The following is a 24,735-nucleotide window of genomic DNA, read 5'->3' as shown; positions in this document are numbered from 1 at the left end:
TCTGTGAGTCAGAACAGCCGGCATTGTAGTCTACTCTACCAGGATCAGGAAACAGTCCTCCATAAAATGCGCTGGACACATCTGAATATTTGGGTTGAACTGTTCTGGAACAGTGTTGTAAATACAACTTAACCACTGATTTCTAGTCTAGTTCAGCCCGACCCCGGGCTGGACTCCGCTTTGTCCACGGTGAAAGCCGATCTAGTGATCCACAGCGCGAAGTCTAGTGAAAACCTCCAGCTCACTCCTAAAGAACTCATCAAGAACCTTGAAAGCTACTGTTCCTTGGCCAGGAAAATTATCTTTCCTTGAATTGATAAATGTTTATATTGTCTGCTCGGTGGATGGACAGATCAAATAATTATAATATTGATTCTGCTACAGTTAATTCTAAGATCTAATCTAAATATTTATTATTAATTATAACCAGTTGTAATTACTTATAAATATTTCCCTTTTGAGCTAATTTGCTATACATCTAATATCTTTTTTATATTAATAGAAATGTGTTGATTAAAATGAAATATACGCAAAGAGAAAAGCACTCAGTCAAAAAAAGATCAACATTCAAAACAAATCAAGATGCACTTAAAATTAATTCAAGGTAAAAAGTCTTTATAAATAGCCAAATATTCCCGTGAACGTAGAGTGAACTAATCGTTTTGACTTCAAGGAGCACAATCTACAAGGCGGCTTAGTGTAAGAGATCCCTGTGGTCTTGACTGTGGGCAACACTCTGGGGAGGAAATGGTAATATCAGCTTCCTCTGTAGGATCCCTCCAAGCCCACTCTGGAGGACAAGAGGGTTTGTGGCAGCAAAGGCTCTGGGTTAAGGGATCATCTAAGCCTCTTGAGGCTTCATCCTGGATTATTTAAACTGCCTCTTCGAGCTCCATGGGAATAGGCTCTTGGCATAAGTTTGGGCAGGACCCAGAAAGAGGGGAAAAAAACATAAAACACTCACTTCATTTATGAGAAACTGTAGCTGGATGATGGCTGCTCCGCTCTCGTGCTGACAGTAACACTCCACACCGGGTCGGCCGAATCTGAAAGGGTTCTGAGTCAAGGAGAGAATTGGGAAAATCAAGGCTAACAAGATCAGGACACTTTTGGGTCAAAATCTGAACATGCCACTTATTGTTTCAGCATTTTATCATAATTTTTTTTAATTAAAGGCACTGTTCCAGTAAATGCATGTCAGTCATTGTTCACCCTCTGTGGACATACAAGTTAATTACCTCTGCCAATCTCTCTGGCATGGCTGCTAGCAATGAAGTCTGTCAGTCACTGTCAAATCTGCTCTATGAAAGCCGGTAATAAAACATAACAGCTCACTTTATAAACATTATTGTTGTTTTGACAACATTTTCCAATGTTACAGACAGGCTCTCCCTGTCTGAAGAGTCTGAAAAGACTGTCAAAAAGTAAAAGGTCCTGATTTACTAGAGCACAAATCAAGTGTACTAATACCATATTCTCACTTGTGGCTAAATATGGAATATATATTGATAAAAGTATGATATTACATATTTATATAAATAAGGTATATAATAGTAAAAACAACAACAATATACAGCCTAATTATATAATATGTTATCATGTCTTTTTTTGTATCATTTCATTGTGAATTCTAAACCATAGTTTAGGGAAAAAAACACTTATGGAGTGGTCAATTACTGTTACTTGTTAAAAAGGAGCAATTAACATCATAAATCATTAATAATAAAAACCTTAATCACATAAAGGCATGCATCATGTATATTCAAGCATCCTCTACTTTCATAAAAGACTGATCGAGTTAATATTAATGACTTCAAAAAAGTTATTTTAATTAAAATGGCAAAAAGTTGGGGAGGAGTATGTAATTTCTCAGCAGGCTCACTGAACGCCTGGCACGTGGTGTGTGAATGTGTGTGTCTGTGTTTGTGCTGTAGAGATAGAATTTGATGATAACCTCTACTGGGAACTGCACACACTCATATTTCCACAGCATGGAGAGAGAGAAAGAGAAATGAAGGGAGGAGAGAGCAAGATGCGTATATGCAATCAGGGTGGTGGAAAGAGGGAGGGAAGAACAATTAAAACAGATTAAAAGAGTGATCACTAGAGCTCAAATTGTTGGCACAGAGACAAGATGCAAACAGCAATACACAAGCATGCATAAAAAAACGTGTAATGGAGTCTCACACTCAGGAGGATTATGAGCACAGATGCATGTCTGATGTTTGTATGAGAGTATTATGAGAGAAATGTGAATTATTAATATCACATATTTAAATAATAAATATAAACCGTAGATTTTATCATCAATATATTACTAGAATGACACGTTTTTAGCTGCATTTTATAGTTGCACTGAGTGCAGACTGAGCAGCCTTCATTCATCACCTAGAGGAAACCAGTACAGTCATTCAGTGGCTCATCCCGTCTATCCATCACAGGTGCTTTGAAGTGACAGGGATGGAAGATACCGGAGGAAATTGTGCATGTCGATAAGGACACGCCTTGAATCCTCATACATCCTCCGATCACCTGTAGCTGCCCACTTTGGACCCTCATCGTGTAATGAGGAAACACACACAGTGGTTAATACAAGCATACTCTCTCTTTCACTCCCATGCTCTTGGGAATGATTAATTTGTCTAATACGCTTTCTAAATAAATAAACTCCAGAGGCATGTTTGATTTATTGGGGACCCAAACAATTAAAGTTGCAAGCACTGTGGCTGTGGCGCTGCAACAAACTGCCTTCACCTTGAGCATGCTTCAGTGCACATACGCTCTCAAACAATCCACTCTGCAGATACACTTGACATGCAGTGTGCTCTATTAAAACATCCTATACTCAGCACCACTGTAATCAGCTAACATGCAACCGGGGATGATTCATTTTAACGCACTTACTGTTTCGCAGTTTTTCCAGCGAAAGCAGCCCTGTCTTGGGAAATTTGCATACAGGGACATTTTTTCTCCACAATCTTGGCTTCCTTCCATGTTATATCTTAGCAGCTTTTATGTGTTGAATCAAGCATAATAGCTTGCGCTTTACAGCCATGATTTTCACATAACATTTCAACACTGCTGAAAAAGATGCACACAATGTGGTTTAAATAAACTGACCAAGAGACCGACAACTGTAAATCACACATTCTTTGTGTCTATGCAAAAGACAAACAGACGAAACAAATCAACAAACGACAAACAGACAGAATGATAGATAGAATGACAACAGATGGACAGACATAAATGGACAGACAGACAAAAGACAGAACTACAGACAGACGGACTGATAGACATAAACCAACATATAGAGAGACAGACACATACGACAGACAGATAGCTATTTTTGTTTATGTGATCATCTCATAAAGAAACATTCAAACAGTAAGAAGTATACAGGAGGACTCACAAATGAAAGAAAGTGCTGTGTGCATCATTAAAAGCCTCTCTCCCTGTAGGTGGGTGTGATTGATTCCTGGAGATTGGCCAGAGAGTATTAATGACCCTGTTCTTCAAGCTAAATTTAGATCTAGCATTCACCACTCACAGAGGATGATGTAGACCCTGTAAAACACACACACACAACACAAATATAATAGCCAAGAAGCTGCAAAGGCAAGAGAACAGCGAAGAGAGGGAAAGGGGAAATGAAAAGCTAGTAGATTCTCTTGTTGCCAGAGGCCAAAAGAGAAAATATATAGTGCAAAGTAGAAGCAGGACACTTTCTACTTTCTTAAGGGCTTTCCAAAATTTGAAAGTGAAACCTTCTTAGTTGTTTGCCAATGAGTTATATAAGCTGAATCAGTTAATTAAAGTCTCCATCATTTTTTTTTCAACAAATCATATTAACTACCATTTGCAAAGATAATGCCTCAGTTCAAATCTCAAAACTAGGTTATACAGCTTTAAGACTTTGCTATAGGACATTGATACAGCTCAAAGTGCTTCATCTCATTCGTATGAGTCTGTAAAATGTCTTCTGACTATCTCTCCTATTTCAAATGTGCTTTGTGTTTAAGATGAATAGATGAAGACATAATCGATGTCTGAAATGGAGAGAAGCACACTGGGTATTGTGAATGAAACAGGATATCGCTACCCATGGGGAGCAACAAAAGACACTCTAAACATCAAATCAATCAACATTTAAACATTCGGTGAGACTATGAACTGTTTATGATGCTGTGTCTGATACCCTATGAGAAGTCTCAAATTCACACAAGTCATTATGGCTGTTGAATAAATGTTTTGATACAAGGTGTCCTATTAAAACGCATGGCCCCATGAAGGAAGACTAGACTAACGACCGCATTGCATTAGTCCAGAACACTTCTGTCAGGTTTTCAAAGAAAAGGCAGAAATGAAACATACATAAGCTCATTTGCACTTAATGTAAGGAGGAGTGGAAAGAGGATTATAAGTAGAGGATATTGTAATGTGCTAATATTTTACATCCCCCAAATGTCATTCACTGTTCAGGATATATGTTATGCAGTACATTAAAGCTAAAAAAAAAGAGTTACATATTTAAAAATCTACTTTAAATGATAAAACTATTCAATGGTAACATTCACAATTTCACCAGAGCCATATATTTCTATGCTTCTGATTGAAGAAACAATCTTAATTAGGTTGACAGCATCAAACTTTAAAGGATAAGTTATTACCCCTATCCAATATCCAAGTTACTAAAGTACATTTTTAAAGCAAAAAAAATATTTATAATGAAGCCATTTTTTCTGTGGTTTTGAATGAATGAATCTTAACTACAACACCAAATTTAATTAGATAAATTAATACTACCTTTAAACAGTAATGAACAGCAGCCTGAAATGAATGACCTGATTTACTAGAATTAATCAGATTTTCTAACTCTACTCTAGAGATAATAATTTAAGAGAATATGGACGCTCAACAGTAAAGCTGCCTACACAAAATGTGGCATTAAAAAACACCACTACTTGTTGGAAAAAGTAACTGGTTACTAGAAAAAAAAACTACACCATTTAAAAAAAACACTGTCATGCTGCTAAAAATGTGGTTAGAAGTGTCACGGCGCGGTCAGGAAAGACACACCGTGTGAGCAAGGGTTTTGGGTCCAAATGCAGGTTTTATTTTACTGCCAGGGAAAACAGAGGAAAAAACAGAACATAAACAGAGCTGAGACTCTGAAACAGGCTAGACACACGCAAATGGGCACGTCAGCTAAATATCTACAGCGGATCTAAAATATTAATAATTAATCATAACTAGTTGTTAACTAATATTAATAATTAAGCATAACTATGGTTAATTATTCATATTTCCTGTTGTGAGCTAAATTCGCTACAATAATTTAAGAGAATATGGACGCTCAACAGTAAAGCTGCCTACACAAAATGTGGCATTAAAAAACACCACTACTTGTTGGAAAAAGTAACTGGTTACTAGAAAAAAAACTACACAATTTAAAAAAAACACTGTCATGCTGCTAAAAATGTGGTTAGAAGTGTTGCTTTGGTAAGATTCTCCGCAACACTGAAATGTCCACACAGACAAAAGCTCATGATTTTTGGCAGGACAATCTACTCTGACTTCAACAAGGTCATGGCGCAATGCACTCACAATAAAGATGGGTAATATCTAGCTTTTAATTTAACAAATGGAGAGCCAACTCCCATTGAGAGACTTTACTATGCGTTTTCCCCTGAGTTTCCTTCTAACGCTACAGCAAAATCAACTGCTCTTTCACTATCTTATCTGTCCAAGGACACCATATAGCACACACACAGTCAAGAATTCCAACACTGGAGCAATTCCCAGGGCATAGTGCCGATAAGCCAGCCATTAAACGGATGGAAAAGAAGGAGGGGGTAAAAAAGAAGAGAAGGTGAGTACGAAAGACAGAGGGAGAGACAAATGGGGAGATGGAAGAGATAGATGGAAACAGTGATGGAGGGAGGGGAGTTAATGAGAGGGAGAAAGAGGGAAGAGAATAAATGAAGAAACAATAACAGAAGATAGAAGAGCAGGTATAAGAACAGAATGTCCTTAAGTGTTTGAAGTGAAAAAAACATTCTGTTCTGGCCGCTGAGGATTTAAGCACGGAGAAAGAGTCCGGGAGGATGGGAGATGGCGACCTCTGGTGGTGAGAGGGAGAACACCAGACGCCAGCCCCTGACAAGAAGTGTTGCTTTGGTAAGATTCTCCGCAACACTGAAATGTCCACACAGACAAAAGCTCATGATTTTTGGCAGGACAATCTACTCTGACTTCAACAAGGTCATGGCGCAATGCACTCACAATAAAGATGGGTAATATCTAGCTTTTAATTTAACAAATGGAGAGCCAACTCCCATTGAGAGACTTTACTATGCGTTTTCCCCTGAGTTTCCTTCTAACGCTACAGCAAAATCAACTGCTCTTTCACTATCTTATCTGTCCAAGGACACCATATAGCACACACACAGTCAAGAATTCCAACACTGGAGCAATTCCCAGGGCATAGTGCCGATAAGCCAGCCATTAAACGGATGGAAAAGAAGGAGGGGGTAAAAAAGAAGAGAAGGTGAGTACGAAAGACAGAGGGAGAGACAAATGGGGAGATGGAAGAGATAGATGGAAACAGTGATGGAGGGAGGGGAGTTAATGAGAGGGAGAAAGAGGGAAGAGAATAAATGAAGAAACGATAACAGAAGATAGAAGAGCAGGTATAAGAACAGAATGTCCTTAAGTGTTTGAAGTGAAAAAAACATTCTGTTCTGGCCGCTGAGGATTTAAGTGAGTTTTGAATTTGCCTCTTTGTTTTTCAAATTTGGCATAGAAGAAAATGATTAGCCACTCTTAAATTAGCAATAGCGATTTGTGAATAAGTTGAAGGGTTGTCTGCGGGCAGCAGGCCACGTTAATCCAACCAGCTCCATCCGTTGGTGAAGACAGCAAATTAAAACAAAGTATGAATGTGAATTAAAAAAATACAAGCACTGAAACGTGAAAGTGAAAGAGCAAGACAGAGAAAGAGAGAAAAAAAGAAGTCATGCCACTTTTGAGTGCTTACAAATTGTTGCTGACCCTTCTCAACGAGCCAGAGGGTGAATCAAAAGCCAGAACATTAGCGAGCTTATGCACTGACCCATAATACCTCAGCCTCTTCCAGATTCTAGAGAATTCCATCAAGGACAAAGCCTCTGTGTGAAGCCAGCAGCACTACTCAGCTCTTCCCTCTGCCCATGAGTCAGCATGCTGCCTGGACAAGAAACATCCTTCAACACAATCTAAAACATGCCAACTTGCTGCACTATCTGTTCTTTCCTTTATCCTGTTCTCTTCCCTCTAATCTACTAATGCTCATTTATTCCTTTGGTTTATATTAAAGGGATAAATTACAATTCTGTCACTCTTTACTCACCCTCTTGTCATTCTGATCCTGTATGACTTACTTTCTTGTGTGGAATAAAAAGGAGATGCTTATCAGAATGTCTACGCTGCTCTGTTCCATATAAGTCAAGTGGATGGGGACCAAAGTCTATTAAGCTCCAAAAAGCACAATATAAGCATCACTAAATGACTTGCATGCACTACATTCCGAATCTAAGCCATCTGACAGTTTGTTTGAGGAACAGACTGAAATTAAACATATGATTCACTGAAAATCTTGCTTGACAGCAGTGATCACCGTTCACTTTCATTGTATAATAAAAACAACTTTCACATTGTGCTATAAATACCTTTTTTGTGTTAATCAGTAGAATTTTTTTTTTTACTGGTTTGGAATGTCTTGATGGTGAGTAAATTATTTCATTAATGGGTTGAACTCTTCATTTAAGCTTTTTAAAAAAAAGACTAAATATAAAAAACACAACCAGATGTACTGCTGTAAACAATCTGCCTATAAGCTTCTGTTTGTTGGTTAAATTGTGTTAAACATACACCACTTTTTTTTTTAGCATTTGTATAATCTCCTCCAGCTGTGATCTCTTCAACTGCACCCCATTAGCAACAAAATAAACCAGAAAGAGAAAACAAAATGAGTTTTCTGCCTCTGGAAAAGAACAGTTAGGCACAGCCAAAGGCTGCATAAATCCAACAGCCCTCCCCTGAGATGTACTACGTCTCGCCTGCAGCAGACAGGGGTTAAGTGCGTATTTCAAGGACATGACTGTATCGCTCCCAGATACGAGATGTGTCCCAATGGGACAGGAATATTTCCACGGTTAAACGGTTGTTTTTAGCACCGAACACCTCCAAAAACACACGCTCATACTCAATGCCACCTGATGATACCCTTGCACACCACTTATATGGCATTTCAGCCAACGCAAATTACCGTGAGTGACAGTCTCCCAATTGTCTTGACCTTTACTGCGCTCGTCCTCCTGCCATATCGCATTAGACGGCGTGTCTGCATCAGAGCGTACGTGGGGCGGAACATATGGACACTGCTGTGTATAATATCATTACCACCTCCATCAGTCCACACCGACGGTCCTCTAACATCTCATACGCACACCACGTGAAGGACTACTGGAGATGGATGAGATGAGGATGGGAAAATGAGGAGTAACACTATGCAGTTTATATACTGTATGTAGCAGACAAAGACATAGGGAAGAAGACATTGATTAGTTTACAGTTTTAAGCCCGTTCTAACTGGAGCTTCTTTCAAAACGTTCACTTGCCATTTCACTTCTACAATTCCCCCCTCCCCCCCACTGTTATCATAACGCCCACTGTTATGATTGGCTAATAGTTGTGTATGATTGACAGCGTACATTCTTCATAGATGGATGCTGCTGTAATTTAGGTAAAAAAAATTCATAAGTAACTCAATACATATCAAACGTCAAAACATCAAATCATAGTGACTATTTAATAAAAAAAAGTTACTCACACTTGTTGTGACATTACTGTTGGATCCAATATAGGGTCAGATTTACTATCAGCTTGCGGCAGCGCAAACCCTCATTTGGCATTAAAAAAAACTACTGTCAGGATTTACTAAAGACACGCAGTGGGAAATTAGCTCTGAAAAGGCATGGACAGTTATTTTTGCGACTAACCTTATTGAATATACATCTGTAGGAGTTTCTCTTTCAATTGGTAAATTTATGGGAAGAGAGTATTTAAATGAATCATACAACGCAAGTTTCTAACATTTGCGCTCGTCAATTCACTGGTATTATTATTTAACGTCCAAAAAAAGCATACCTTAAAGCAGGCGGTAGCCTAATTTGCGCTGCTCTTGGTAGATTGCACTGGTCATTATGGTAATGAGATGTTGCGTCTGTAAATCACCCGCAGAATATTCCCCTCCCATCGGTACTTTTATTGAATTGCGCTCTAATGCTAATTTGCCCTGTTTAGTAAATCTGGCCTATAGTAAGCACAGCATCGTCTGTTTTAATCTTTTTGAAAATCCCGCATGGAATTGTGCCTTGTTTGTAAATGAATCTGCGGAAAAATGAAGTAAACAAAGGACCAAGTTCTTAATGACGCGGTCTGGATCTTCCTTAAAAATAAAGTTCATTCACTCTTTCCTAAAGTAGGGATCAGAAGGAAGGCAACGCAAATACTGTTTTTACATAACTTGGCACTGCACAGCATCTTGTTGTCTTCAGAGCCATCTTTATCATTTGGTTTCTCCATAGACCTGCATGTTTGCCTCTCTCGTAAACACTACATGCATGAATCAGTGGGTGGGGCTAAACAGGCAGTGATGTCGAAGCAGGCATTGATCTTCTTCTGCGGTTGTGGTGCTTATCCACACTATTACATCAGAGTAGAACATTACAAAAGTTGTCGTTTTTGCAGACTGCCTGCCATAAGCTGTTTTTAGACTAATGACAAAGTTTTGAGTTCTGAAACTTACAGGATGTTTTTATAGTACAATGACCTCTTATATGTCAAAAGAACAGAGAGTTTCTTAATATCATTACCACCTCCATCAGTCCACACCGACGGTCCTCTAACATCTCATACGCACACCACGTGAAGGACTACTGGAGATGGATGAGATGAGGATGGGAAAATGAGGAGTAACACTATGCAGTTTATATACTGTATGTAGCAGACAAAGACATAGGGAAGAAGACATTGATTAGTTTACAGTTTTAAGCCCGTTCTAACTGGAGCTTCTTTCAAAACGTTCACTTGCCATTTCACTTCTACAATTCCCCCCTCCCCCCCACTGTTATCATAACGCCCACTGTTATGATTGGCTAATAGTTGTGTATGATTGACAGCGTACATTCTTCATAGATGGATGCTGCTGTAATTTAGGTAAAAAAAATTCATAAGTAACTCAATACATATCAAACGTCAAAACATCAAATCATAGTGACTATTTAATAAAAAAAAGTTACTCACACTTGTTGTGACATTACTGTTGGATCCAATATAGGGTCAGATTTACTATCAGCTTGCGGCAGCGCAAACCCTCATTTGGCATTAAAAAAAACTACTGTCAGGATTTACTAAAGACACGCAGTGGGAAATTAGCTCTGAAAAGGCATGGACAGTTATTTTTGCGACTAACCTTATTGAATATACATCTGTAGGAGTTTCTCTTTCAATTGGTAAATTTATGGGAAGAGAGTATTTAAATGAATCATACAACGCAAGTTTCTAACATTTGCGCTCGTCAATTCACTGGTATTATTATTTAACGTCCAAAAAAAGCATACCTTAAAGCAGGCGGTAGCCTAATTTGCGCTGCTCTTGGTAGATTGCACTGGTCGTTATGGTAATGAGATGTTGCGTCTGTAAATCACCCGCAGAATATTCCCCTCCCATCGGTACTTTTATTGAATTGCGCTCTAATGCTAATTTGCCCTGTTTAGTAAATCTGGCCTATAGTAAGCACAGCATCGTCTGTTTTAATCTTTTTGAAAATCCCGCATGGAATTGTGCCTTGTTTGTAAATGAATCTGCGGAAAAATGAAGTAAACAAAGGACCAAGTTCTTAATGACGCGGTCTGGATCTTCCTTAAAAATAAAGTTCATTCACTCTTTCCTAAAGTAGGGATCAGAAGGAAGGCAACGCAAATACTGTTTTTACATAACTTGGCACTGCACAGCATCTTGTTGTCTTCAGAGCCATCTTTATCATTTGGTTTCTCCATAGACCTGCATGTTTGCCTCTCTCGTAAACACTACATGCATGAATCAGTGGGTGGGGCTAAACAGGCAGTGATGTCGAAGCAGGCATTGATCTTCTTCTGCGGTTGTGGTGCTTATCCACACTATTACATCAGAGTAGAACATTACAAAAGTTGTCGTTTTTGCAGACTGCCTTTAGACCTGCATGTTTGCCTCTCTCGTAAACACTACATGCATGAATCAGTGGGTGGGGCTAAACAGGCAGTGATGTCGAAGCAGGCATTGATCTTCTTCTGCGGTTGTGGTGCTTATCCACACTATTACATCAGAGTAGAACATTACAAAAGTTGTCGTTTTTGCAGACTGCCTGCCATAAGCTGTTTTTAGACTAATGACAAAGTTTTGAGTTCTGAAACTTACAGGATGTTTTTATAGTACAATGACCTCTTATATGTCAAAAGAACAGAGAGTTTCTCAGTTCATGACCCCTTTAACTTACCGACTTACATATATTAGCAGAACAAAATAACATTGTTAAAAACATCACAGGTTGAGTTTGGATAAAAACACCTGATCTAAGTACTGTATGTTAAGATCATTGTGACATTTGGCCCTCATGCCATAATTTATGGATGGCTAAATGGACTGATGGATGAATGGACCGATAATGCTCTTCCTAAGAAGATTATTTTATTTATTATTTAATTTTGATATCACGTAATATCTACCAAATTGCTATGGTGGCTCTAGTACTGCAAGTCCCGCCTTCTAAATAAAGGAGCCAATCACCAATTGGTAAAGTCATTGCATCACTGCAGCTGGTGTTAGAAACCTTAGAACCACATCTAGAACCGCACATGTACATTTGCAAACAATGCTATTGAAGCATAAAACAACATTTATGAGACAGCTCATTCTATTGCTGATTCGAAATGTGTTATTTTAATGTGAACTTGGCTTGCAGTTTTTGAGATTTCAGTATTTCCCCATTTAAAAACACACGTTGGTCTTGCATGCCCGAAATAGCTATTCGGAGGCATCACAAATATGGCCATGAAGTGAACTGCCTTTCCCAGAAAGGGACTTTGTATCTAGACACATAGTTCGGTCTCTCAACAATAAGGATTTTTTTCTGCTGCAATAATTTTACTGGCTTCCAATTTTTTAGCAATTAGTACTTTTACATTTGTTGGAAATATTAATCCTTTTCAGTTTTCTTTAAACAATTTTTGTTTATAAGATGTTTTGAAAAGAAATCTGAAACAAGCTCCAAATTATAAAACTAACATATCACTCCATACATTATAGCTAAACTACAGAAATAATGTACAGTAATGCCACTTGTTATGAAAAACGATGGCAAACTATGCAAAACATTATTGATTGTTTTTTTGGCTTTCAGCACATTCTTACTGATGCTTCCAAGATTAACACAAGTCATCTTTGCAACTTCTTCAAAAGCACATCTGTTAGGACAGGAATATTTCCACGGTTAAACGGTTGTTTTTAGCACCGAACACCTCCAAAAACACACGCTCATACTCAATGCCACCTGATGATACCCTTGCACACCACTTATATGGCATTTCAGCCAACGCAAATTACCGTGAGTGACAGTCTCCCAATTGTCTTGACCTTTACTGCGCTCGTCCTCCTGCCATATCGCATTAGACGGCGTGTCTGCATCAGAGCGTACGTGGGGCGGAACATATGGACACTGCTGTGTATAATATCATTACCACCTCCATCAGTCCACACCGACGGTCCTCTAACATCTCATACGCACACCACGTGAAGGACTACTGGAGATGGATGAGATGAGGATGGGAAAATGAGGAGTAACACTATGCAGTTTATATACTGTATGTAGCAGACAAAGACATAGGGAAGAAGACATTGATTAGTTTACAGTTTTAAGCCCGTTCTAACTGGAGCTTCTTTCAAAACGTTCACTTGCCATTTCACTTCTACAATTCCCCCCTCCCCCCCACTGTTATCATAACGCCCACTGTTATGATTGGCTAATAGTTGTGTATGATTGACAGCGTACATTCTTCATAGATGGATGCTGCTGTAATTTAGGTAAAAAAAATTCATAAGTAACTCAATACATATCAAACGTCAAAACATCAAATCATAGTGACTATTTAATAAAAAAAAGTTACTCACACTTGTTGTGACATTACTGTTGGATCCAATATAGGGTCAGATTTACTATCAGCTTGCGGCAGCGCAAACCCTCATTTGGCATTAAAAAAAACTACTGTCAGGATTTACTAAAGACACGCAGTGGGAAATTAGCTCTGAAAAGGCATGGACAGTTATTTTTGCGACTAACCTTATTGAATATACATCTGTAGGAGTTTCTCTTTCAATTGGTAAATTTATGGGAAGAGAGTATTTAAATGAATCATACAACGCAAGTTTCTAACATTTGCGCTCGTCAATTCACTGGTATTATTATTTAACGTCCAAAAAAAGCATACCTTAAAGCAGGCGGTAGCCTAATTTGCGCTGCTCTTGGTAGATTGCACTGGTCGTTATGGTAATGAGATGTTGCGTCTGTAAATCACCCGCAGAATATTCCCCTCCCATCGGTACTTTTATTGAATTGCGCTCTAATGCTAATTTGCCCTGTTTAGTAAATCTGGCCTATAGTAAGCACAGCATCGTCTGTTTTAATCTTTTTGAAAATCCCGCATGGAATTGTGCCTTGTTTGTAAATGAATCTGCGGAAAAATGAAGTAAACAAAGGACCAAGTTCTTAATGACGCGGTCTGGATCTTCCTTAAAAATAAAGTTCATTCACTCTTTCCTAAAGTAGGGATCAGAAGGAAGGCAACGCAAATACTGTTTTTACATAACTTGGCACTGCACAGCATCTTGTTGTCTTCAGAGCCATCTTTATCATTTGGTTTCTCCATAGACCTGCATGTTTGCCTCTCTCGTAAACACTACATGCATGAATCAGTGGGTGGGGCTAAACAGGCAGTGATGTCGAAGCAGGCATTGATCTTCTTCTGCGGTTGTGGTGCTTATCCACACTATTACATCAGAGTAGAACATTACAAAAGTTGTCGTTTTTGCAGACTGCCTGCCATAAGCTGTTTTTAGACTAATGACAAAGTTTTGAGTTCTGAAACTTACAGGATGTTTTTATAGTACAATGACCTCTTATATGTCAAAAGAACAGAGAGTTTCTCAGTTCATGACCCCTTTAACTTACCGACTTACATATATTAGCAGAACAAAATAACATTGTTAAAAACATCACAGGTTGAGTTTGGATAAAAACACCTGATCTAAGTACTGTATGTTAAGATCATTGTGACATTTGGCCCTCATGCCATAATTTATGGATGGCTAAATGGACTGATGGATGAATGGACCGATAATGCTCTTCCTAAGAAGATTATTTTATTTATTATTTAATTTTGATATCACGTAATATCTACCAAATTGCTATGGTGGCTCTAGTACTGCAAGTCCCGCCTTCTAAATAAAGGAGCCAATCACCAATTGGTAAAGTCATTGCATCACTGCAGCTGGTGTTAGAAACCTTAGAACCACATCTAGAACCGCACATGTACATTTGCAAACAATGCTATTGAAGCATAAAACAACATTTATGAGACAGCTCATTCTATTGCTGATTCGAAATGTGTTATTTTAATGTGAACTTGGCTTGCAGTTTTTGAGATTTCAGTATTTCCCCATTTAAAAACACACGTTGGTCTTGCATGCCCGAAATAGCTATTCGGAGGCATCACAAATATGGCCATGAAGTGAACTGCCTTTCCCAGAAAGGGACTTTGTATCTAGACACATAGTTCGGTCTCTCAACAATAAGGATTTTTTTCTGCTGCAATAATTTTACTGGCCTCCAATTTTTTAGCAATTAGTACTTTTACATTTGTTGGAAATATTAATCCTTTTCAGTTTTCTTTAAACAATTTTTGTTTATAAGATGTTTTGAAAAGAAATCTGAAACAAGCTCCAAATTATAAAACTAACATATCACTCCATACATTATAGCTAAACTACAGAAATAATGTACAGTAATGCCACTTGTTATGAAAAACGATGGCAAACTATGCAAAACATTATTGATTGTTTTTTTTGGCTTTCAGCACATTCTTACTGATGCTTCCAAGATTAACACAAGTCATCTTTGCAACTTCTTCAAAAGCACATCTGTTAGATAATATTATCAAATAAGGGGACTTTGCAACAACAATGTAGAATATATCACATAAAACCAAATGCCTATGCTTACAAGGCAAGCCAATGAATATAAAATAATGCAGCAATTGCCTGAAAGGGCAAGTGATTATTCCACCAACTGTCCTGAAACACTCTCGCTCTGGCCCCAGGCCAGCTGGCCATTCTTATTGTTGAGCCCTGATTGTACATGTTGAATCCTGAATAGTCATACTGTCTGAATTCTGTCCCCATCTGACTGACTGGATCCAGCTTTGGCATCAATGAAAACCTTCCAATCTCCCTTTCTGATATCCCAGTCTGCGTGGATGTGAGTATTATGTAAATGCTGTTGTGTTGTGTACGATGTCACAAGAGCCCAGAGCTAAAGCTGTCAGGCTAGAGAATGAGAGAAGAGATATGGGTGCAAAACCCCCACCAGCCTCCTCTGCTTTAATTCTCTTATTTTTTCTGTCATTATCTCTCACTTCGTTGCATGCTGTCACTTCCTCCTGCTATTGGATCCAGCTTTGGCATCAATGAAAACCTTCCAATCTCCCTTTCTGATATCCCAGTCTGCGTGGATGTGAGTATTATGTAAATGCTGTTGTGTTGTGTACGATGTCACAAGAGCCCAGAGCTAAAGCTGTCAGGCTAGAGAATGAGAGAAGAGATTTGGGTGCACAACCCCCACCAGCCTCCTCTGCTTTAATTCTCTTCTTTTTTCTGTCATTATCTCTCACTTCGTTGCATGCTGTCACTTCCTCCTGCTATACATTCATTCTGTTCTCTTGAATACATGTGTAGCATGCCCCCTGTTTATGTTCTGACCTTCGTCCTCAATGCATGTCCTCCAAGGATATCAGCTTTTTGATTCTAAGACATCGGACACACACACACACACACACACACACACACACACACACACACAGTCTCTGTTCTCCAGAGCAATGTGTCTGCCAGCTTTAAAAGCACCACCACACCCCTTCAGTGCTCTGCCTTCCCAAAGCTCCTCCAGGCTTTGTTCATAAACATCAGCGTGACAGTTTGATTGGCGATACAAAACACAGCTGTTTACAATACCCACAGGATACAGCGTTAGAATCAGATAGAGGAAATCTAAAATCTTTTTAATGATTCAGGAATGCATCAACCTCTGTAAAAGTCACAAAAAAGAATCACATCTAATAAACAGTGGCACAGTGAACAAAGACTTGCACAGACATATGGTGCAGTCCAAACATCTGGGACTATTTTGAAAAGCTGTGATTCAAAATCTAATTTGAACCTGGAAATAAACAGAAAGTTGCAGGAAAATAAAAATGAAGAAAAAAAGAAACATTACATAACGTGCATTAAGAAATATTGAAAATGCTGTACTATTTCTAGGCAACTAATCAAATAATTTGTGACGTTTGTGAACTCCTCTCTACAGACAGTCTTTTATTGACGCTTAAAGGTGGGGTAAGCGATTTCTGGTAGCCAATGTTGACATTTGAAATCACAACACACAAAATCACAAAACAAACACGCCCCTATTTTGATAGCGCCGCCCCACACATACGAACGCAACCCAGGCAACGATTAGTTCTGTGAAACAAAGCAAAACCATTGTTACACCGTGTCTACACCAGACACGAGTGGTGCGGCACGACAAAATTCTATAGAACTCATAATCAGTTATGCTGTCTACACCATAAATATATATACATATCTATGGTCTACACTGGATGCGGCACAGCACAACACGACAAATCCCCGACAGAAAACTGCTGCTGCGTTCTATTTATGACGTATTGACACAAATTTCAAATGATTTTCAACAGTCGCTTTGTCGCAACCAGTGTACTAGACAGATTTTAGCTGTTGCGGCGCAGACACAGTGTTACTCACCTATCGAGAAGAAACAAAGCAACCTTGGCATCCGATCGCAGGCCTTCCGCTCCTTGAGTTCTCTCCAGCGCTGGAAAGCTGATCCGATATTTACAAGGGTCCTATTTCTTGCCTTAATCTTCTTTTGTTCTACAGACGTTTTCCTCTTTTGTTTTTTATCTGCTATCTCTCTCTTTCTGTCGCTTGGCTTGGCTAATGTCCATCCTGTGCACTGAACTCTCTCTCCTCCACATCATGAGTAGACATGCCCCTTACTGCTGATTGGCTACAAATTTGTTTTGCTATTCAGCCCGAATCTTCTTCTTTGGAATTTTTGCCGTATTCTGCACCGTAGGCACATACCGCCACCAACTGTTTATATACATACATGGATGATAGTCCCATCTCTATTCATATTTTATTTTATTGTTAATTTTATTTTGGGTTCCCCCAAGCTGTATTTCTAGCTGCTGCGTGTTCAGCTCCCATGCCAAAAAAACGAGCTTGTGTGTTCCCCTATTCCTTTGCTTTATTTATTTATTTAATTAACTATCAAATTCGTTTGTTTAATCCTGTTTCTCCTATATATTTCTTGGCCCGAATAAGTTTTCTAAAGCGTTTTTGAAAAATCGCTTACCCCTCTTTTAAGATGCTATATGTAACATTCTCAAATTATGTCAGATATCATGATCATTAGGTTTTATACAAACACTAAATCAATTTTTTAATTAGAAAAATGCAGATCTAAAGTATTTTCACTTGCAGTCCCTGATATCTGAACACCACTTTATTTATATCACCTCGACGTTATGTAAATATCTTAGCGTTACAAAATTCTTTGGTAAAGGAAGCTGACACGGTATCCTTCACAAACAGCAAGACACAATTCTGCTCACGCTGATTTTACAATGTTTATGAAAGCAGCATTTACTAGCAAAGCTTTTACACTCACCTGCACCATTAACTCTTCAATACAGAGGGCACACGGGTGAGATGAGCTTTTGTTCAAACACACACACATACTCATTGAGCACAGTGTGCAACTTTGGGAAGTGCATTAAAAATGTATGGTTCTGCAGCAAATGTGTAATAGAGTAAAAGGCCAGCAGAGACTAACAGGAAGACTCCTGTGTTCTTTTGGTGTGTCGGTGTACGGGTGAAAGTACATCTGATGCGCACAATAAGATCTGAGCACACAGAGCAATTCTATGAAAGTGACTTCAAATATTTAATAATACAGAATAAACGTCCAGACGTGTTAGTGAAAGGGAATTTTTAAGCCTGTTCTCCTAAGGCAAACATCACTAACAGACTACTATTGCTTATACTTAGAGCTAGAGATTTGAAACCCTAAACCTAAGTATTTCAGCAGATAGAACAACAGATAGATCAATATGATACGAATGATAGACAGAATGACAACGAAAATGACAATTTTCAATGACAGACAGACACATAGGCTGAACGACAGACAGACTGATAGATATTACAATATATAGAATGATAAACAGCAACACAGATAGATACAATTATAGAATGATAGACTGATTGACAGAACGATAGATAGATGCTAGCATAATAGATCTATAGACAGAGAGACAAACAGATAGATACATACACACATACATAAATGATAGAGGGAGAGAGAAAGAGAGAGAGCTCGGTATAGATTCTTGTTCAACAAATGTTCAGTTGGGCTGGTCCTTGTTTATGTGTGTCTGTTTGTGTGGGTGTTTGCCCTGTCATAGGAGGCCGCTGTTCGCCAAACATGGCCAAAGAAGCAGCATGTGGGAGGTTGCAGAAAAAGCAACACTTGGACCAGAAACCCTGTTTAAACTGTGACACACACACACAATGCCACCCACATCACACTTTCTATCACAAGTGACAAGATTCAGAATACTGAAATAACTGCCCTTCTGTCTCGATCCAATCCTTTCGCTCTTTCCCATCTTCCATCTCTACCTTCCCTGTACATTTGACATCACAGCCTAATCAGCAATCTGAGCTAATCAGACGTAAACACACAAAAATCCCTGTGGCCACGAATGTCCCAAATCACACAGGTTCAGCATGAGTGTGTATGTATGTGCACATTTGCGTGAGATATGCCAGCCGTGTGCCTCAATGAGCATTAAGAAAACGGTGACTCATCATACCACTTATTACACATGTACCTCTCTCTCTCTCTCTCTCTGTCTCTCTATAGGGTCTATGATGTCATGACAGCAGTAGAGCAGTGCTCTCAGCATAGGACAGGAATTAACATCACAGTCACTTGTGTCTATAACGTGCGTGTGTGTGTGTGAGACGTGGGGGAAGGGAGGCATGGTATTGCGTCTGCACTGATTGCACTGTGTATTTCATGGACTAACAGCACAACAAATTAAAATCAGATTCTAAAGGCAGCAGTTTGTAGCAATAGATATCAGTCTATTGCAATCATGCAAAAAATGCGCAATAATTTATACTTATGGTAAAATAGCACAGCTGGTAGAGACAATTATGTTATTTGGTGTAAAGGGTGTTAGAGCTTGGGATTTAAAGTGTGTGATATTGTGAATTAGCACACAGATACAGCCATAAATACACGGCTTAGATACAGATCCTGTGTCTTCTTTGCCATGTGAAAAAGATGTAGATCTTATCAACATATCAATGGTTCATAACACCATGATGGGGCTAAAGCACATATAGATATCTAGTAACATTTTAAACAACAGTAGAATGCTATCTTTTAAGGAGCTTGAGAGAAAGCCATTTATAAAATGGCTTGGGAAAAAAAGCCTATAGTAACAACTACAAACAACAATTAAATCAAATCCATAGTGGTAGTGTTTTAGTTTCTAGTATGCTATGCTAGCAGACTTACCAGTTAAGGTGTGGACACATTTACCATTGTTCGGCTTTCTGCTCATTCTGCTTATTTTGCTATTCTTTTGTTTTTTTGATACTGGATATATGGTTTAAATGTATCTGCAGTACAGAGGTGCTCACAAGCAGCACATGCAATTAAAAGCTGTTCATTGCTGGCAAACGATAGAAGACATTTAGCAGTTTTGTGTCCAACAATGGATTCTAGGTAAATATTCATCTCATCCAGTGCTCTTGTTTTCTGTATTATTAAGTATTTTGTTACTATTATGGCGTAAGAAAGCACTGAAAATGATTCAGCATGTTAATGAACTGTACAGATGAATCAAACTGAATCACAAACAATTTTAGACCTTTTGCAAACCCGTTTGACTGATTAAAGCATACAGTAATCTCCATAGTCAGACAAGGATATATCAATAATGTTTTACTTGGGCACAATGGTATTTCACAGAGGCTTGTGTCCCAGTAAAAAGGGTCTAGCGATACCCCTGGGTCCAACAGGGGATATCATATCATGCGGGGGGATAAAATCCTGCACAAACACAGGTACTCAACCACACTGCAGGAGCTTCCCATACATCACTGCCCATTAAAAGCAATTAAACATTCACCACGTCAAATTGTCATGAAATATAAACCATTAAGTAAATTTTAAAAAATGTTGTCATCACCAACACCCTAAACTGTCATATGTTCCTGTACAGATTTATCTCAGTACCTATATAAACCAACACTAACATAAGCTTCCGACACAAAGAATCGCTGTGAAAGAAAAAGCAGATTCGACAAAGGCATTAGGATATGAGCGACAAATCCCAAGAAGCAAGGATATGATTGACTGTTGAGGAAGCTAGATGACTCTCGGATCATATTGAAAATGACTTGATCTGATAGCACAGAGATTTCCCTAAATACTGGCACATATTTCAGGAATAAGGTCATGAACTTCCAGTGATCTGTATGCACTCGCTTTCCATTTTCAGAAATCACTGCTGAACAAACTCCAGATTAAGTTTTTTTCCTCTCTTTCCGTGTTTTCATATGAATATCCTTACTATCAATTCCTGAGGCAAAAGGGAGTCAAACACAGTTAAGAGCATGATTAAAGATGAGGTTACTTTAGCTGTTCCAAAAGCCCAATGACGCTGACTGTGGTCTTCCTTTTGCTGAGTAACGGAATGAAAAGCTAAGATAAAGCAAAGGAGAGAGAGAAATAACAGAAATTATAAAACAACAAGTGGGAGGAACAGGCAGAGAAAGGGAGCATGAAAGGGAAGGATATTTCTGTTGTTAGCGCTTGATGTGAGCGGTTCTCAGCCCACAGGAAAGCGTGAATGCAGAAAGAGAGAAAAATACAGAGTGGTTTGACCTGCACACCCACACCACCTCTCTGTCAAGGTCACACCTGCTACTGCACACTCCAGTACAGTGTGTCCAGTACTCTTGCCATGAGGTCCATTCAGGGACTTCGATGGTAGTACTTAATGATCAAAGGCCATTTCATGGGTGTTATGTGCACTGAATCCCACGACTGCTGATGGGGTTACCAGGATCACAGTCCAGCTGCTAAAACAACAGCAGGACAATTAGCCCTCGTTTTCTCAAAGGTGGGGCTGTTCTGGCAACTGGCCGATGGTAATCTGTCAGCATAACACTAAATGACAAACTCCAAACGAGTCAGAAGCCCCACACAGTACCTTATCCAAAAATGAGTTTTAAAAAAAGAGAAAGTTGTTTCCAGAAATGTATTGCGAAAAAATTTTTTTTACATTTTGGTGCCAAAAAAGTATATATATATATATATATATATATATTTATATAAACAATATTCTACAACAACTTTACGTTATAAAATATATATATATATATATATATAAAGAACAACTGCAACAACAACTAGTCATTAAACTTTTGGAGATCAATCGATATTGAGGTTTTTATCATCTTTAAAAAAAGTCTATAAATCTATAGTCTATAAATAATAACTACATACAATAAAAACATAGTACGCACTATAGATATGAATAAGAATTATTATAATTATTATTATTAATAATATGCAGAGCTTTTTTGTGATCTAAATTACTACAAATTTAAATGTCTAAAAATTTGAAAAGTACAGTTGAAAATTGTGAATGCCAGTAAAAAATTACTAAACAACTAGCGATTTATCTTTAAAAAAAAAAAAAATCACACAACATAAAAAAAACAAACAATGAAATGCCGTGAGCTACAAAGTGCATAAATTATACTTTTTTTCTCCTTAGAAAAACATAGTTTTAACAAAATTTTACTATGGAAATACACTGGTTGAACAATGTACATGTACCATTAAATCTATTATAATTCTTCACCATACTGGGCATGGTAACTTACAGTAAACTAATTAAAATGATTAACATTTAATTTTTTATTGTGTACTAAAATTGAAATTATTTAGCATTTCTACATCTTACTTTTTCTGATAAAACCACAAACACTTTCAATGATTTTCCAAAGCTATGTAAACACAACATCGATAAGCGAAGAATGCTGTCCACTTACACACGTGCTGTGATCTAGACACAAAATACCTAATCAGAGCAAATGTGTGTGTGACACAGACATTTGACAGGGGAGAAGCTCGGCTGAAGGGGCTGGAGTAGTGCAGAGTGATGGAGGGGTGAAGGGGAAGAGGAAAGTGGTAGGGGTTCTGGGACTGGAAGCCTCTTTGAAGTGATGAAACAGATCAATGAGCCAAAGACAGGCTTTGATGGCGAGAGAGATCAGCTGACAGACAGTTCGGCGGAGCCTCGTTAGCGTGATGAAGTGTAAGCTGGGGTGTGTGATCGCGTGTGTTGTGACTGACTGACTGACTGACGGATGCCACTTCCTTGCACGCGTATATCGCACCGAAAACAAAATGCTGAGCTTGTATGCGCATATGAGTGCGGCAATATGTTTGTTCGTTTGCCAAAGAGCCAATGAAGCACAGTATTCCGTCGTTTGTGTGTAATTAGAGCAGGTAGGTGACCTCAAAGGCACAAGGGACTCACAATTCTGCCGAGTTTACCGTGAGAGAGCAGGAGTCTCTCTCGCCTGGCAACTGCATCCCATAAACTGCACCGCACTTTCTAAACTGCATAGCAACCACTTAGCACAGACAGAAACAAAAATTCACTGCAGTGACGGGGGGGGGGGGGGGGGGGGGCGGAAAATTTCTAACTCATCATTAATTACTTACAAAGTAACATTAATTCATGTCTTGTTAATGTATCATTATGTCATGACTTTACTTGGGGGGGGGGGGCACATTATTACTAACTCATCATTAATTACTTATTAAGTAACATGAATTCATGATTTGTTAATGTATCATCATGTCATGACTCGTCTTGGAGGGGCACATCAAAAAAGACAAAGCCGGAGCGGCGGGGGGGGGGGGGGGGGAGGTAAAGACACAGAAAGGAGAGAAACAGAAGGCATATGGAGGAGCGAGCAGGTGCAAAACAGACAGAGCAACGTCAGAAACAATGGACAAGAACTGAATATTTGGCTCTATGTGAACAATCTGCACTGTTTATCTTGCTAAACTGGTGTCAGGTCTCTGCAATTTGCTATTGTGTTATTTGTTATTGCCTTTTTGCCTTAATGGAAAGAGAATGTGTCTAAACTTTGAGAGACATCACAAACAAAGGCATTGTTTCCTGAAAGTGAAGACAATATTGAATCCTTCGGCAACTTTTCCATTACCCTTTCCTTGAAAGTGGTGACTCACAAGCGCCCTTACATGAGGGTGTCAGCCTGCTCCAGTTCAGCCCTTTTTTTGTCCTGCATCCTGTCTGATGGGCCGACACTCCTAGACTGTACCAGGAGGGTAATTTACTGTAAATTATTTAATAGCTTCTCTGCAAACGTCACAAAGACCATATTTCTATGACGACCAGGTACCGACACACGCGAGGCCTTTTTCATGTCTCTGTCGTTAAGAGGTTTTCTCATGCAAGCCTCAGGGGAAACGGACTGCGATATATGCAGTGCTTATTAGATAAGAGCAATAAAAGCGGAGCATTTCAGATGGGCAGATTCCGTTTCTACTGCACAGAAAATAAAAAGCGCCAAGTATTGTGGGAGCTTTTTTGAAGAGGTTAGCATAAACATGAGCTGATAGACTTGAAATTCCCAGGGCCAGGATGGGGTGAACTGAAGTGAACCTAATGCAGACAGGGCGCGTTGAGATGAAGAAATGCCGGATTAATGTGGGTGTAGCATTATAGTGATGTGAGTGAGGACTTTGAGAGCTGAGGGAGGGCATAATTAGGTTGGGCTGGAGAAGCCAACTTGAAACAATGTCCCGAAACAATGCAAAGCTGTCAGGGTTCCGGGTAGAGGGATGAGGCGAGGACTCAGTATTGCAGAAAGAATAGGCTTTTTATTAAAATAAAACAACAAACAACAGAAACTACCCCGTGGGGGAAAAACAGGCTGGCAAGGCAAGGCAAGGCACTTGGGCGGGGCCGGCAGGGCAAGGAGCCTGGGCGGGGCCGGCAGGGCAAGGAGCCTGGGCGGCGCCGGCAGGGCAAGGAGCCTGGGCGGCGCCGGCAGGGCAAGGAGCCTGGGAGGGTCTGGGACGGCCTCCAGGCCAGCAGCAGCGGACTCCCGGATGGCCTCCAGGCCATGTGGGATGGAGGAAGCCCTTCTCCTCCTCCTCCTCCTCCTCCTCCTCCGTCT

The 24,735-nt window shown here is 39.2% G+C and overlaps 1 protein-coding gene across 1 annotated transcript in view; it reads right to left on the bottom strand.

Moving 5' to 3' along the window:
* Positions 1 to 24,735, bottom strand: part of LOC107601184 (syntaxin-binding protein 5-like) — a 102,371-nt gene that overhangs the window by 64,399 nt on the left and 13,237 nt on the right. The window contains exon 2 of the mRNA XM_016293252.1: positions 965 to 1,057. Within this exon, the coding sequence (XP_016148738.1) occupies positions 965 to 1,057 (93 nt within the window). The remainder of the gene's footprint in view (positions 1 to 964; positions 1,058 to 24,735) is intronic.

This window comes from Sinocyclocheilus grahami, unplaced genomic scaffold (assembly GCF_001515645.1).
Source record: "Sinocyclocheilus grahami isolate Dianchi unplaced genomic scaffold, SAMN03320097.WGS_v1.1 scaffold301.1, whole genome shotgun sequence".
In the NCBI taxonomy this organism is placed as follows: domain Eukaryota; kingdom Metazoa; phylum Chordata; class Actinopteri; order Cypriniformes; family Cyprinidae; genus Sinocyclocheilus; species Sinocyclocheilus grahami.
The sequence above is the reverse complement of the archived record's forward strand: the minus strand, read 5'-3'. Positions and strand labels throughout refer to the sequence as shown.